The sequence below is a fragment of the Cetorhinus maximus genome, chromosome 30 (assembly GCF_964194155.1).
Source record: "Cetorhinus maximus chromosome 30, sCetMax3.hap1.1, whole genome shotgun sequence".
NCBI lineage: Eukaryota > Metazoa > Chordata > Chondrichthyes > Lamniformes > Cetorhinidae > Cetorhinus > Cetorhinus maximus.
Window position 1 is genome coordinate 23,940,281 of NC_135908.1, and position 14,113 is coordinate 23,954,393.

Here is a 14,113-nt window from a genome sequence, read left to right on the forward strand (position 1 = left end):
CTATGTTACATATTGATTTATTTGTTCAAATTGCTATGTTACTTATTGATTTATTTGTTCAAATTGCTATGTTACATATTGATTTATTTGTTCAAATTGCTATGTTACATATTGATTTATTTGTTCAAATTGCTATGTTAGTTATTGATATGTTTGTTCAAATTGCTATGTTACTTATTGATTTATTTGTTCAAATTGCTATGTTACATATTGATTTATTTGTTCAAATTGCTATGTTACATATTGATTTATTTGTTCAAATTGCTATGTTAGTTATTGATATGTTTGTTCAAATTGCTATGTTACATATTGATTTGTTTGTTCAAATTGCTATGTTACATATTGATTTGTTTGTTCAAATTGCTATGTTACATATTGATGTTTGTTCAAATTGCTATGTTACATATTGATTTGTTTGTTCAAATTGCTATGTTACATATTGATTTGTTTGTTCAAATTGCTATGTTACATATTGATGTTTGTTCAAATTGCTATGTTACTTATTGATATGTTTGTTCAAATTGCTATGTTACATATTGATGTTTGTTCAAATTGCTATGTTACTTATTGATATGTTTGTTCAAATTGCTATGTTACATATTGATTTGTTTGTTCAAATTGCTATGTTACATATTGATTTGTTTGTTCAAATTGCTGTGTTACATATTGATATGTTTGTTCAAATTGCTATGTTAGTTATTGATATGTTTGTTCAAATTGCTATGTTAGTTATTGATATGTTTGTTCAAATTGCTATGTTACATATTGATATGTTTGTTCAAATTGCGATGTTACATATTGATATGTTTGTTCAAATTGCTATGTTACATATTGATATGTTTGATTCAGACAGATGCTCTGCTGGCAGTCGCAGTGGTAAAAAGTGAAATTTGCTGCTTTGGATTTTAAGACAAAAATACACACTTATAATAGTGAAAAGCAGCTTATTGTACTTACTTAAAGATGAGATCGTCCACATCTGTTAAGGTAGCTCCAATGCTTTTGAGCAGGATGTGGAGAGACTGGAGTGGTACTGCTTCCTGCTTTTCTTTACTGGAATTTTCTCCTCCTGAGTCCAGAGATAAACTTAGATGCAACTGTTGAGAAAAGAAGATTGTGACTAAGTAACATCAACTTCAACACTTGTACCAGCATTATTAACGTGTGCAAGATATTATGCATTACACATTTCGAATGTTTACAGAAAATGATAACATTTCTAGAAAACACATTACCATGTGCTTCTCAGGTTCACGATGAACTTTCACTGGATGATCAAGTTGAGAAAAGATGCACTTTGTTCTCAAAAAATACAAGGAATTACGGGGTTCACGTGGACAAGGAAAATCACTGGTTCTATGCATGAGTCATACATGCCCACAGAGCAATGAAAAGTCAAACATCCTTCACAAAGATAAAATTATTTAAAAATACCAAGTCTGATTTGGAATCATTTTGCCCAGCAACTTCTTGGAATTATTCCCTAAATTTTAGCTGCTTTTTGCTCAAGGGATTGCACAATGGATGGAGGTGAATGAGGTTGATAGTTAAATCACATCATAACATCTCAGACAGGCTCAGTGGACTGACATTTATTTGACATCATTTGTTCTTGTATGTTCATATTTATAGAAGACAAAACAGAGGAAGATAAACTTGGAAAGCCAACATTAGTGTATGCTTGCAGTGTGTAGCCTCTGGTCATGTTTAACTGGAAAATCGCTGTACATTGATTCTGGTGGAAGGAAAATTAAAGGCAATGAACAGAAAATAATGAACAAAACGCCCTAAGTTTCCCAAGACTTATGCAAGGGTTCCCACTGGCTTGCAGGCTCAGAAAATCAATTCAGCTATTTCCTGTTGGAGGAATTAAATATTTGTACAGCAAATCAATATTTTCACAGTCACTGTAGGTTATCATTGTTTAAAACTGTGAAAGAAACGGAAAACAATGGGGTATGAAATGTCAAAACAAATAATCACTGCTCCTGTAGTTATTGGGAGCTGAACATAGTCTATAAACATGCAAACAATTTTAGTTCTTTATTTAGTTTGAAAAAAAGCCAAAATACTAACTTTGATTGGTGAAATGTGGAAATATTCGAAGAAGCTAAGTCTTGAAGCATCCGTCATTGATGTTTCCATCAATTCTGCCTTCACGGCTTCCATGTCCTGATCTATCAGATTAGTCTGCAAAATAAAACCAAAACTACTTTAAGTCAATCCTATCAGGACCAGCTTCAATCCAATTCTTTTGCAAAGATGAAGCAATTAAAATATTTCTCAAAGTTTAAATGTGACAATGTCTCATTCAGATTTATGAAAATGTTTTACCTTAAGGTTAGAGTTGTTAATTTTTATAGTAAAAGCAGCTATTTTACCCAAGTGAACTCCAAGCAGCTATTCTACCCATATATATATGCTAGATTTATCTAAGCTGACCATTCTTCACTTCTGATTCTAGACCATGAAGCAGAATGTGAGACTATAGAAGAGACTTAATGCAGAGCCCACATTTCTCTTCACCCAAAGGTTCATTTCTTTTTCTAATGAAAACAGGATAAACACGGAGTACTTCATACATCAATCCTTGCAAAGGTAGGAAAATGACCATTCTGCCCTATCGAAGGTAAAGAACATAAGAAATAGGAGCAGGAGTAGGCCATTCAGCCCCTCAAGCCTGCTCCGCCATTCAATAAGATCATGGCTGATCTGCCCCAGGCCTCAACTCCTCTGTCGTGCCAGCTCCTCATAGCCCTCAACTCCCTGATATTTCAAAAATCTATCTATCTCCTCTTTAAATACTTCCAGTGATCTAGCCTCCACAACTCTCTGGGGTAGAGAATTCCAGACATTCATTACCCTCAGAGAAGAACTTCATTCGCATCTCGGTTTTAAATGAATGCTCCCTTATTCTGTAACTATGTCCCCTAGTTCGAGATTCCCCCACTAGCGGAAACATCTTCTCAACATCTGCCCTGTCAAGCCCCCTCAGAATCTTGTACGTTGCATTAAGATGACCCCTCATTCACCTAAACTCTAATGAATAAAGGCCTAACCGGTTTAGCCGTTCTTGATAAATCAACCTCTTCACCCCAGGAATCAGCCTAGTGAATCTCTTTTGAACTGCCTCCATTGCCAGTATATCCTTCCTTAAATATGGAGATCAAAACTGTACACAGTGCCCCAGGTGCGGCCTCACCAACAACCTGTACTGTTGTAACAAGACTTCCCTATTTTTAAACTCCAAACCCAGCAATACTGGCCAAAATTGCATTTGCCTTCTTAATTACTTGATGCACCTGCATGCTAACCTTGTGTGTTTTACGCAGATCCCTCTGTGCTGCACTTTTTTGGAGTCTCTTTCCATTTAAATAATAGTCTGTCTTTTGGTTTTTTCTACCAAAGTGCATGACCTCACACTTCCCTACATTAAACCACATCTGCCAAGTTTTTGCCAACTCACTCAACCTGACTATATCCCCTGGCTGATTCCTTATGTCCTCAACACATGCCCTCCTACCTATTTTTGTAGCTTCAGAAAATTTGGATACATTACACTCTCCCCCTGCTCCAAGTCATTAATAAAGATAGCAAATAATTGAGGCCCCAGGACTGATCCTTGTGGCACTCCATCAGTTACGTCTTTCCAACCTGAAAAAGACCCATTAATCCCGACTGTCTTGTGTGTCAACCAATCCTCAAACCATGCTAATATATTACCCCCAATACCGTGACCTCCTATCTTGTACAATAATCTTTATAAGGCACCTTATCAAATGCCTTCTGAAAATCCAAATACACTACATCTACCAGTTCCCTTTTATCAACTCTGCTTGTAATATCCTCAAAGAACTCTAGCAAATTTGTCAAACATGATTTCCCTTTCACGAACGCATGCTGACTCTGTTTGATTGCGTTAAGATTTTCTAAATGTCCTATTCCTTCCTTAATAATGGACTCTAGCATTTTCCCAATGACAGATGTTAGGCTGACTGGCCTATAGTTTCCTGCTGCTCCACCATTCATTAGGATCGTGGCTGATCCGTTTGCGTTTTGAATTGCACATTCCCATCTACCCCCGATAACCTTTGATTTCCTTGCCTAACAAGAATCTATCTACCTTTGCCTTAAAAATATTCGATGACCCCACCTCCACCACTTTCTGAGGCAGAGTTCCAAAGTCGCACAACCCTCAAAAAAAAAATTCTCCTCATCTCTGTCTCAACATGGCAACCCCTAATTTTAAAACAGTGCCCCCTAGTTCTGGACTCACCCACAAGAGGAAACATCCTTTCCATGTCCAACTTGTCAATACCGTTCAGGATCTTGTATACTTCAAATCAAGTCATCCCTCACTCTTCTGAACTCCAGTGGAAACAAGCCCAGTCTGTCTAACCTTTCCTCATAAGACAACCCACTCATTCCAGCTATCAATCTAGTAAACCTCCGCTGAACCACCTCCAATGCATTTACATCCTTCCCTAAATAAGGAGACCAATACTGCACACAGTATTCGAGATGTGGCCTCACTAATGTCCTGTATAACTGAAGCATAACATCTTTACTTCTATGTTCAATTTCTCTTGTAATAAAGGATAGCATTCCATTAGCCTTAATTCCTTGCTGTAACCGGATACTAACTCCTTCTGACTCATGCACTGAGTCCCTCTGCAGCTCAGGATTCTGCAACTTGACTTTTGGTTAAGTAATACTCTACTTTTTTATTCTTCCTGCCAAATTGAGCAACTTCACATTTTCCCACATTATACTTCATCTGCCATATTTTTGCCCACTCACTGCCTTATCTATATCCGTCTGCAACCTCCTTATGTCTTCTTCACAACATACTTTCCTACCTATCTTTGTGTCGTCTGCAAATTTAGCTATCGTGCCTTCGCTCCCCTCATCTCAGTCATTGATATAAATTGTAAAAAGTTGAGCCCCAGCACAGACCCCTGCGGGAATCCACTTTTCACATCTTGCCAATCAGGAAATCTATTTACACGTACTCTGATTTCTGCCAGCCAGCCTATCCTCTATCCATGCTAATATGTTACTCCTTACACCATGAGCTTTCATTTTCTGCAATACCTTTGATGTGGCATCTTATCAAATGCCTTCTGTGAATCCAAGTACAGCACGTCTACAGGCTCCCCTTTATCCACAGTGCATGTTATTCCTTAAAAGAACTCCAATAAATTGGTTAAAGATGATTTCCCTTTCACAAAACCACGCTGACTCTTCCTGATTACCTTGAGTTTTTCTAAGTGCCCAGCCGTAACCTCTTTAATGATCGATTCTAACACCTTCCCCACAACAGATGTCAAGCTAACTGGCCCATAGTTTCCTGTTTTCACCCTCCCTCCCTTCTTGAATACAGGGATTATATTCATTACTCTCCAGTCTGTTGGAACATTTCCAGAATCTAGGGACTTATTGGAAAATTAACACCAACGCATCTACTACCTCATTCACCCATTTAAATTAGTCAGGCCAAAAACAGAGCTGCTTATACCAACAGGAAGATAAAAATTCCAATAATGGAGCAGCTGTGCAAGAAAGTTCATAATTGGGCAAAGATAAAAGTAAAAGCATGATAATAAAATCATAATGCAGAGAACTAAAGTTACCTTTTGGGCCATTGCAAGAGGATCTGATGCTGGGGTAAACATTGCTATAACTGCACTGAGAAACCCCTGATCAATTTTCACAGCCATTTCTTGAATCAGGACCATGAAGTATCTAGAAGTAAACAAAATGTCATAGTGAGCATAGTCATATACTTGAAACAGGAATGATCATTTCAAAAAAAAGGCACGCATATACCCAACTAGTCATTATTTCAAAAATATTCAAGGACATATCATCAATAAACATTCAATTTCTTGATTACATAGTTTTCAGAAAAGATTTTAACATGACACGAGTGATAGTACCAGTGAAGATTGTGTTCAAGTCGCTCCATGGCCTGACCTTGCTGATCTCAGTAACCTCCTTCAACTCCCAATAACCTCTGTGTTCAGCAAATAGTGGCCTCTTGAACACGCCTGACTTCCTTTGCCACAGCACTGCCAGCTGTACTTTCAGCTATCTAAGCTCTAGCTCCTTGGCCTCTCTCACCTTCCTTAATACATCATTAAAACCTATTGCTTTGACCCAGCTTTTGGTCATGGGTCCGAATTTCTCCTTTGGTTTGGTGTTAATCAAGTATTATCTAAAAACAAGGACGGAATGTATGACACAAGGACTGAATTACATTATGCACCCTGGCCCAATTATCCCCACCTTCTAACCCTGCTTTACCTGAAAACAACCTTTGGCCTTAACCACACATGTTCAATCTACAGTAGATGGACTAAATACTGTATCGAAAAAGGTCAAGTCAATTACAGGCACCCACCCTGATGCATTGTGTCCTTGATACCTTCACTTGCTTCTTCCAAGTGGTGTTCAACATGAAGGAGTATTCAACAGTTGAGAGAGTGGTAGCTGGTAATCAGCAGGAGGTTTCCTTGCCTGTGTTTGGCCTGATGTCAGCAGGCTTCATGATATCCTGATAACAATGTTGAGGATTCCCATGGTCATTCCTTACTGACCGAATACCACTGTGCCACCACCTCAGGTGGGTCTATCCTGCTGGTGGACAGGGCATACCCAGGGATTGCGGAAGAGTCCGGGAAATTGACTGCAAGGTATGATTTGGTGAGTATAAACAGTCTGTGGGATAATTCTCCCAATTTTAGTACAAGTCCTCAGATGTTAGTCTGGAGCACTTTGCAGTGCTTACTGGGTGAGATGTGTCTTTGTCCTTTCTAGTGCTTCGGTGGATGCCGAGTGGTCAGTCCTGTTTTATTCTTCTGTAGAGATTTCACACCAATGAGGGACTTGCTAGGCCATTTCAGAGAGGAACTAAGAGTAACCATGGCCGGGATTTTCATGGTGGGACCCGCCAAGGAATACTCAGCGGTCCAACCAAACGTCCATCGATTTTTGGAGGGAGTGGATGATCCCGGCGGCGCATGGGGCTGGCAAATCCCACCCCGTATTTCTGTGGATCTGGGGTCACATATAGGCCAGATCCCAAGTAAGGATGGCAGATTTCCTTTCTTGAAGAACATCAGTGAACCAGATGAAGTTTTACGACAATCCAGTAGTTTCATTGTCACCATTACTGAGGTTAGCCTTTTATTCCAGATTTATAAATTATCCGAATTGAATTTGAAGTTCATGTCTCCGCAGCATTAGTCCCATCCTCTGGATTATTAGTCTGGTAACATTACCAATGCGTTACAGTTCTCTGGTGTATGGATTTTCTGCCATTGGTAGCCATTTCTCCTTATTCGCTCTATCAAAACCCTTCATGATTTTGAAGATCTCTATTAAATCTTCCCTTAACCTTTTGTGCTCTAAGGAGGACAATCCCAGTTTCTCCAATCTCTCCCTATTAACTGAAGTCCTTCAACCCTGATACCATTCTGGTCATCTCTTCTCGCACCCTCTCCAAGTCTTTGAAACCTTTCCTAAAGTCTGGTGATTAGAATTTAACACAAAGCTCCAGCCCTGCCCCTTCCAGGATTGTTAAATGTTCTACGAGCAAAGGGGGAATTTTTCCTCCCATGTTTGGAGTTGACCCCAGTTCCCAGAGGATGAAAGGTCACAGTCTGAGCACCCCGAGAGAGAGGAGACTCATGAGTCTGTATTCAGGACTGGGAGTGATTCCCAGTCACAGGATGAACGTGAACAGCTAGAATCTGCCAGTCTGCAGCTGATGTTTACTAATCATCTGGAATATCTATAACAATCTAATAATTTATTAAGAGGTGTAGTTTCAGCAGATATCGCACCTGCACTAGTAAAGAAGAAACGTTACTCACTTGAATTGCATCACTTGGCTATGTTCATTAAATCTTGTGATGATGCTTATATCAATAAATGGCTTTGGTTCTAAACAGAGTGTACATAAAAATTTGAGTATTTGCAATATAAAAATATGTATAAACACATGTAATTATGGAATTTAAAAATCAGTTAAATTTGATTACTGACCTGAATCCAAGGCGATGGACTTGGGAGGGGGTACAGGATGGAATGCTATTGGAAATATTGCACCAGCCAGCTGGTTATCAACCTGTGACAGAAAGACTAGGTTGACACGTTCTCAAGGCAACAAAGCTATTCCTTTTATTCTATCACTTCAAGATTATTCTATCACTTCAAGATACACCAGTAGATAGAAAAGGTGTATAAGAAAGGCAAGGTTACAGTGATCATGGGGCATTTCAATATGCAGGTAGACTGGGAAAATCAGGTTGGTAGTGGATCCCAAGAAAAGGAATTTGTGGAATGCCTACGAGATGGCTTTTTGGAGCAGCTTATGGTGGAGCCCACTAGGGAACAGGCAATTCTAGATTTAGTGATGTGTAATGAGGCAGATTTGAAAAGGGAGCTTAAGGTGAAGGAACCCTTAGGAGGAAGTGACCATAATATGATAGAATTTACCCTGCAATGAGAGAGGAAAAAGCTGGAATCAGATGTAACAGTATTACAGTTGAATAAAGGCAACTACAGAGGGAGGAGCTGGCCAGAATTGACTGGGAGATGAGCCTAGCAGGAAAGACAGTGGAACGGCAATGGCAGGAGTTTCTGGGAGTAGTTTGGGAGACACAGCAAATATTCATCCCTAGGAAGAAGAAGCATACTAAAGGGAGGACGAGGCAACCATGGCTGACAAGAGAAGTCAGGGACAGCATAAAAGCTAAAGAGAAAACATACAATGCGGCAAAGAGCAGTGGGAAACCAGAGGATTGGGAAGCCTACAAAGACCAACAGAGGACAACTAAAAAAGAAATAAGGAGGGAGAAGATTAAATATGAGGGTAAACTAGCCAGTAATATAAAAGAAGATTGCAAGAGTTTTTTTTAGATATATAAAGGGTAAGAGAGAGGCAAAAGTGGACATTGGGCCGCTGGAAAATGACGCTGGAGAAGTGGTAGTGGGGAACAAAGAAATGGCGGAGGAACTGAATAGGTACTTTGCGTCAGTCTTCACAGTGGAAGGCACGAGTAACATCCCCAAAGTTCAAGAGAGTCGGGGGGCAGAGGTGAATATGGTGGCCATTACCAAGGAGAAGGTGCTAGGAAAACTGAAAGGTCTGAAGATGGATAAATCACCTGGACCAGATGGATTACACCCCAGAGTTCTGAAGGAGATAGCTGAAGAGATAGTGGAGGCGTTAGTGGTCTTTCAGGAATCACTGGAGTCAGGGAGGGTCCCAGAGGACTGGAAAATCGCTAATGTAACCCCCCTGTTTAAGAAGGGAGTGAGGCAAAAGACGGGAAATTACAGGCAGATTAGCCTGACCTCGGTCGTTGGTAAGATTTTAGAGTCCATTATTAAGGATGAAATTTCAGAATACTTGGAAGTGCATGGTAAAATCGGGCAAAGTCAGCATGGTTTCATCAAGGGGTGGTCATGCCTGACAAATCTGTTAGAATTCTTTGAGGAGGTAATGAGTAGGTTAGACAAAGGAGAGCCAATGGATGTTATCTACTTGGACTTCCAGAGGCCTTTGACAAGGTGCTGCACAGGAGGCTGCTCAGTAAGATAAGAGCCCATGATGTTAGAGACAAGGTACTAGCATGGGTAGAAGATTGGCTGTCTGGCAGGAGGCAGAGAGTGGGGATAAGGGGGTCCTTCTCAGGATGGCGGCCGGTGACTAGTGGAGTTCCGCAGGGGTCAGTGTTGGGACCACAACTTTCCACTTTATACATTAATGATCTAGATGAAGGAACTGAGGGCATCCTGGCTAAGTTTACAGATGATACAAAGATAGGTGGAGGGACAGGTACTATTGAGGAGGCGGGGAGGCTGCAGAAGGATTTGGACAGGTTAGGAGAATGGGCAAAGAAGTGGCAGATGGAATACAACGTGGGGAAGTGTGAGGTCATGCACTTTGGTAAGAAGAATAGAGGCATAGACTATTTTCTAAATGGGGAGAGAATTCAGAAATCTGGAGTGCAAAGGGACTTGGGAGTCCTAGTCCAGGATTCTCTTAAGGTTAACTTGCAGGTTGAGTCAGTAATTAGGAAGGCAAATGCAATGTTGGCATTTATTTTGAGAGGACTAGAATATAAAAGCAGGGATGTGCTGTTGAGGCTTTATAAGGTTCTGGTCAGACCACATTTAGAATATTGTGAGCAATTCTGGGCCCCATATCTCAGGAAGGATGTTCTGGCCCTGGAGAGGGTCCAGAGGAGGTTCACGAGAATGATCCCAGGAATGAAAGGCTTAACATACGAGGAACGTTTAAGGACTCTGGGTCTATACTCGATGGAGTTTAGAAGGATGAAGGAGGGGGATCTGATTGAAACTTACAGAATACTGAAAGGCCTGGATAGAGTGGACACGGGGAAGATGTTTCCATTAGTAGGAGAGACTAGGACCCGAGGGCACAGCCTCAGAGTAAAGGGAAGACATTTTAGAACATAGATGAGGAGAAACTTCTTTAGCCAGAGAGTGGTGAATCTATGGAATTCATTGCCACAGAAGGCTGTGGAGGCCAGGTCATTGAGTGTATTTAAGACCGAGATAGATAGGTTCTTGATTGGTAAGGGGATCAAAGGTTATGGGGAGAAGGCGGGAGAATGGGGTTGAGAAACTTATCAGCCATGATTGAATGGCGGACCAGACTCGATGGGCCGAATGGCCTAATTTCTGCTCCTATGTCTTATGGTCTTATTATGAAGTGTTTTATGCTATTAATGTCAAACTGTTGATTGTCTCAGGTTCATGGCACCTTATGGCTGTAAAACATTTTGGGAAGTCCCAAGGTCAAGAAAGATGGTATATAAACACAAGTTTTTCTTTCTTGAGGTCTGGAAAGCGTTAAAGGCTTTGCCAAATTAGAACTACAATTTATCTCCTCCAGTCTAGAAAAACAGAAAAGAAATTGCATTTATGTAGCACCTTTCACAACCTCAAGGCAGCTCAAAGATTTTTACAGCCAAAGTAGTACTTTTGAAATGTAGTCAATGTTGTGATGTAGGAATCGCGGCAGCCAATGTACCAAACAGCAAGGTTCCACAAACAGTAATTTGCTAGTTACCAGACAATAGCTTTCAGTGATGTTAATTGAGGGATAATGTTGGACGGATACCCTGGAGTGGGACTTGAACCCACACTCTTCTGACTCAGGCAAGAGAACTGTCACTGAGCCTTAGCTCACACAAATTACATTTTTGAAAGGTGTGACAGTGAAATTTGAAATTCTGATCAGAGTCTTACTTTAACATTAATAATGCTGTTATTTTTCAGTTTTCAGTTGGAGATGGGAGCAGCGGCATACATGAAAAACAGGAACGATGCTTAATGTTTATTATGCCATTAGGTTAACTAACTACTTTATCTACTTTATGAGCTTTTCAAATCCCCCACCGTTTCTTTCCACCTGATCTAACTCAGCCTTGGATATATTCAATGACCCAGACTCCACTGCTTTCTGGGGAAGAGAATTCCAAACATTCACGACCCAGAGAAGAAATTCATCCTCATCTCCATTTTAAATGGGGGACCCCTTTTTCTGAAACTGTGTTCCCTAGTCAGAGGTTCCAACACCAGGGAGAACATATTCTTGGCATCTCAGAACCTTATTTTTCCATATCATCTCTCATTCTTCTGAACTCCAATGACTATAAATCCAATCCGCTCAACTTTCCCTCATAAGGCAACCCCTTCATTCCAGGAATCAGCTTATTGAACCTTCTCTGAACTGCTTCCAATGCAAGTATATTCATCCTTAAATGAAGAAGCCAAAACTGGATGCAGTACTCAAGATGAGGTCTCACCAACGCCCTGTACAGTAGCAAGACTTCTCTACTTCAGGGATGAGAGTGGACAAAAACAAAAAGGTCTCAAATTTTTGTGACAGGGAATTATGTAATTAGGGCACTTTCTATGATCTGTAGTGAATATAAATGCTTCTAGGCCACTTCAAATAGGTGGAATTATCAGGCTTCAAGTAGGTAGAGACATTAATTTTCTCTTGGTTTATCTTCTATCATCATCAAGACTGTGGACCAATGGCACTTGCGTCAAATCACTGAAGTGAGATCAGCATTTCAGTACTCAATGCAGTCCGTGCATATAACACACAAGTCCAAACTAACAACCCAGCAAGGTCATGTTCTCCCTAACCCCTACTCACTCACTCAGCAGCCCCTCTTCCCAACCTCCCTCATGCCCACACTCACTCTGCAGCCTCTCCACCTAACTCCCTTCACCCCACTCTCACTCAGCAGCCTCACAACTCAACCTCCTTCACCCCCACTCACTCACTCAGCAGCCTCATTATCCAACCTCCCTCACCCAGCAGCCTCCTTAACCTCCTTCACCCTCACTCACTCACCCAGCAGCCCCTCTGCCCAACCTCCCTCACCCCCACTCACTCACTCAGCAGCCCCTCTTCCCCAGCCTTCCCTCCCGATCACTCACTCACTCAGCAGTCCCTCTCCCAAACCCCCTTTCCCCCCACTCACTCACCCAGCAGCTCCACTCCCCAGCCTCCCTCACCCCCACTCACTCACTCAGCAGTCCCTCTTCCCAACCTCCCTCACGCCCACTCACTCACTCTGCAGCCTCTCCACCTCCCTTCACCCCATTCTCACTCAGCAGCCTCACAACTCAACCTCCCTCACCCCCACTCACTCACCCAGCAGCTCCACTCCCCAGCCTCCCTCACCCCCACTCACTCACTCAGCAGCCCCTCTTCCCCAGCCTTCCCTCCCGATCACTCACTCAATCAACAGTCCCTCTCCCAAACCCCCTTTCCCCCCACTCACTCATTCAGCAGATCCTATTCTCAATCCCATCTCCTCTCACCGCCTGCCAAACCCCTCGGAGACTCAGGCTCCACTGCTCCCCCATAATACCCTGTTGAATTCTGCGGAGGCTTGGGCTCCTCTGTTCCCTCCTCCACCACCCCTCGAGCCTGCCAAACCTCGCAGCTCCACCAAGCAACCAGCAGCAGAGTGCGCCCACCCTCTAGGTGGGGTGATGGCTGCCGGGTCTGAGGTGGCAAGAGACCGAATCGTAGTTCCCCCTACTCCTGTTCCTGAACTCAATACTTAACAAATTTTCCAGTCTGAAACTCTCTCCTCCCAATTTTGGCCATGTTGGAAGGACAGGGGGAGGGGGAGGCAGAGGTCAGAAAAAAAAATTAAAGGGTGGAATCACACTATCCTAAAGTTGGAATTCCAACAAATCCCTGCTATTTTTATACTTCATCCACCTTGTAATATTCTATTTGTCAATATTCCAGCATTCCATTTGCCTTCCTAATTACTTGCTGTACCCGCATGCTGACTTTGTGATCCATGTACAAGAACACTCAGATCCCTCTGTAACACAGCAATCTGTCATCTCTCTCCATTTAAATAATATCCTGCTTTTCTATTCTTCCTACCGAAATGGATAACCTCAAGTTCCCATATCAAACACCACCTGCCAAATTTTTGCCTACTCACTTAATCTATCCGTATCCCTCTGCAGACTCATAGTTCGCTTTGCTACATATCTGATCAGCAAATTTAACTGCAATACACTCTTGTTCTTTCATCCAAATCATTCATATAGATTGTAAATAGTTGAGGCCCCAGCAGTGATCCCTGTGGAACTCCACTAGTTTCAGTCTGCCAACCTTAAAATGATCTATTTATCCCGACTCTCTTTCCCTGTTAGTTGGTCAATCCTCTATCCATGCTGATAATATTACTGCCAATGCCAAGAGTTTTTATCATGAGTAGTAACCTTTTATCAGGTGCCCTATATGTCCTTTGCAAATTCCAATACTCTGCATCTACTGTACTGTCTCTAATTTTCCTTGTTATTAACAAAATCTTTCCCTTATTTTTTGTCATAAGCCTCCTTTTTTTGTTCTTTTTTAAACTTTTATTTCCTTTGTCATCCAGGAAAAATTTCTCCCTATTTTTGTCCTAAGCAGCTGGCCCCTTATCCTAAGCCTATGTACCTTGGACTAAGAACAGTCTCTCACCATCAACTTTACTAAGCCTGCTAAGAATTTCATATGATTCAATTCGATGAGATTACCTCACAT

The 14,113-nt window shown here is 41.5% G+C and overlaps 1 protein-coding gene across 2 annotated transcripts in view; it reads right to left on the reverse strand.

Moving 5' to 3' along the window:
* Positions 1 to 14,113, reverse strand: part of vps13c (vacuolar protein sorting 13 homolog C) — a 350,466-nt gene that overhangs the window by 35,044 nt on the left and 301,309 nt on the right. For both annotated transcript variants that reach the window (XM_078532613.1, XM_078532615.1), the window contains 5 exons: positions 8,050 to 8,131; positions 7,878 to 7,947; positions 5,634 to 5,745; positions 2,077 to 2,190; positions 958 to 1,097 (listed from right to left, as the gene is read on the reverse strand). In XM_078532613.1, the coding sequence (XP_078388739.1) occupies positions 958 to 1,097; positions 2,077 to 2,190; positions 5,634 to 5,745; positions 7,878 to 7,947; positions 8,050 to 8,131 (518 nt within the window). The remainder of the gene's footprint in view (positions 1 to 957; positions 1,098 to 2,076; positions 2,191 to 5,633; positions 5,746 to 7,877; positions 7,948 to 8,049; positions 8,132 to 14,113) is intronic.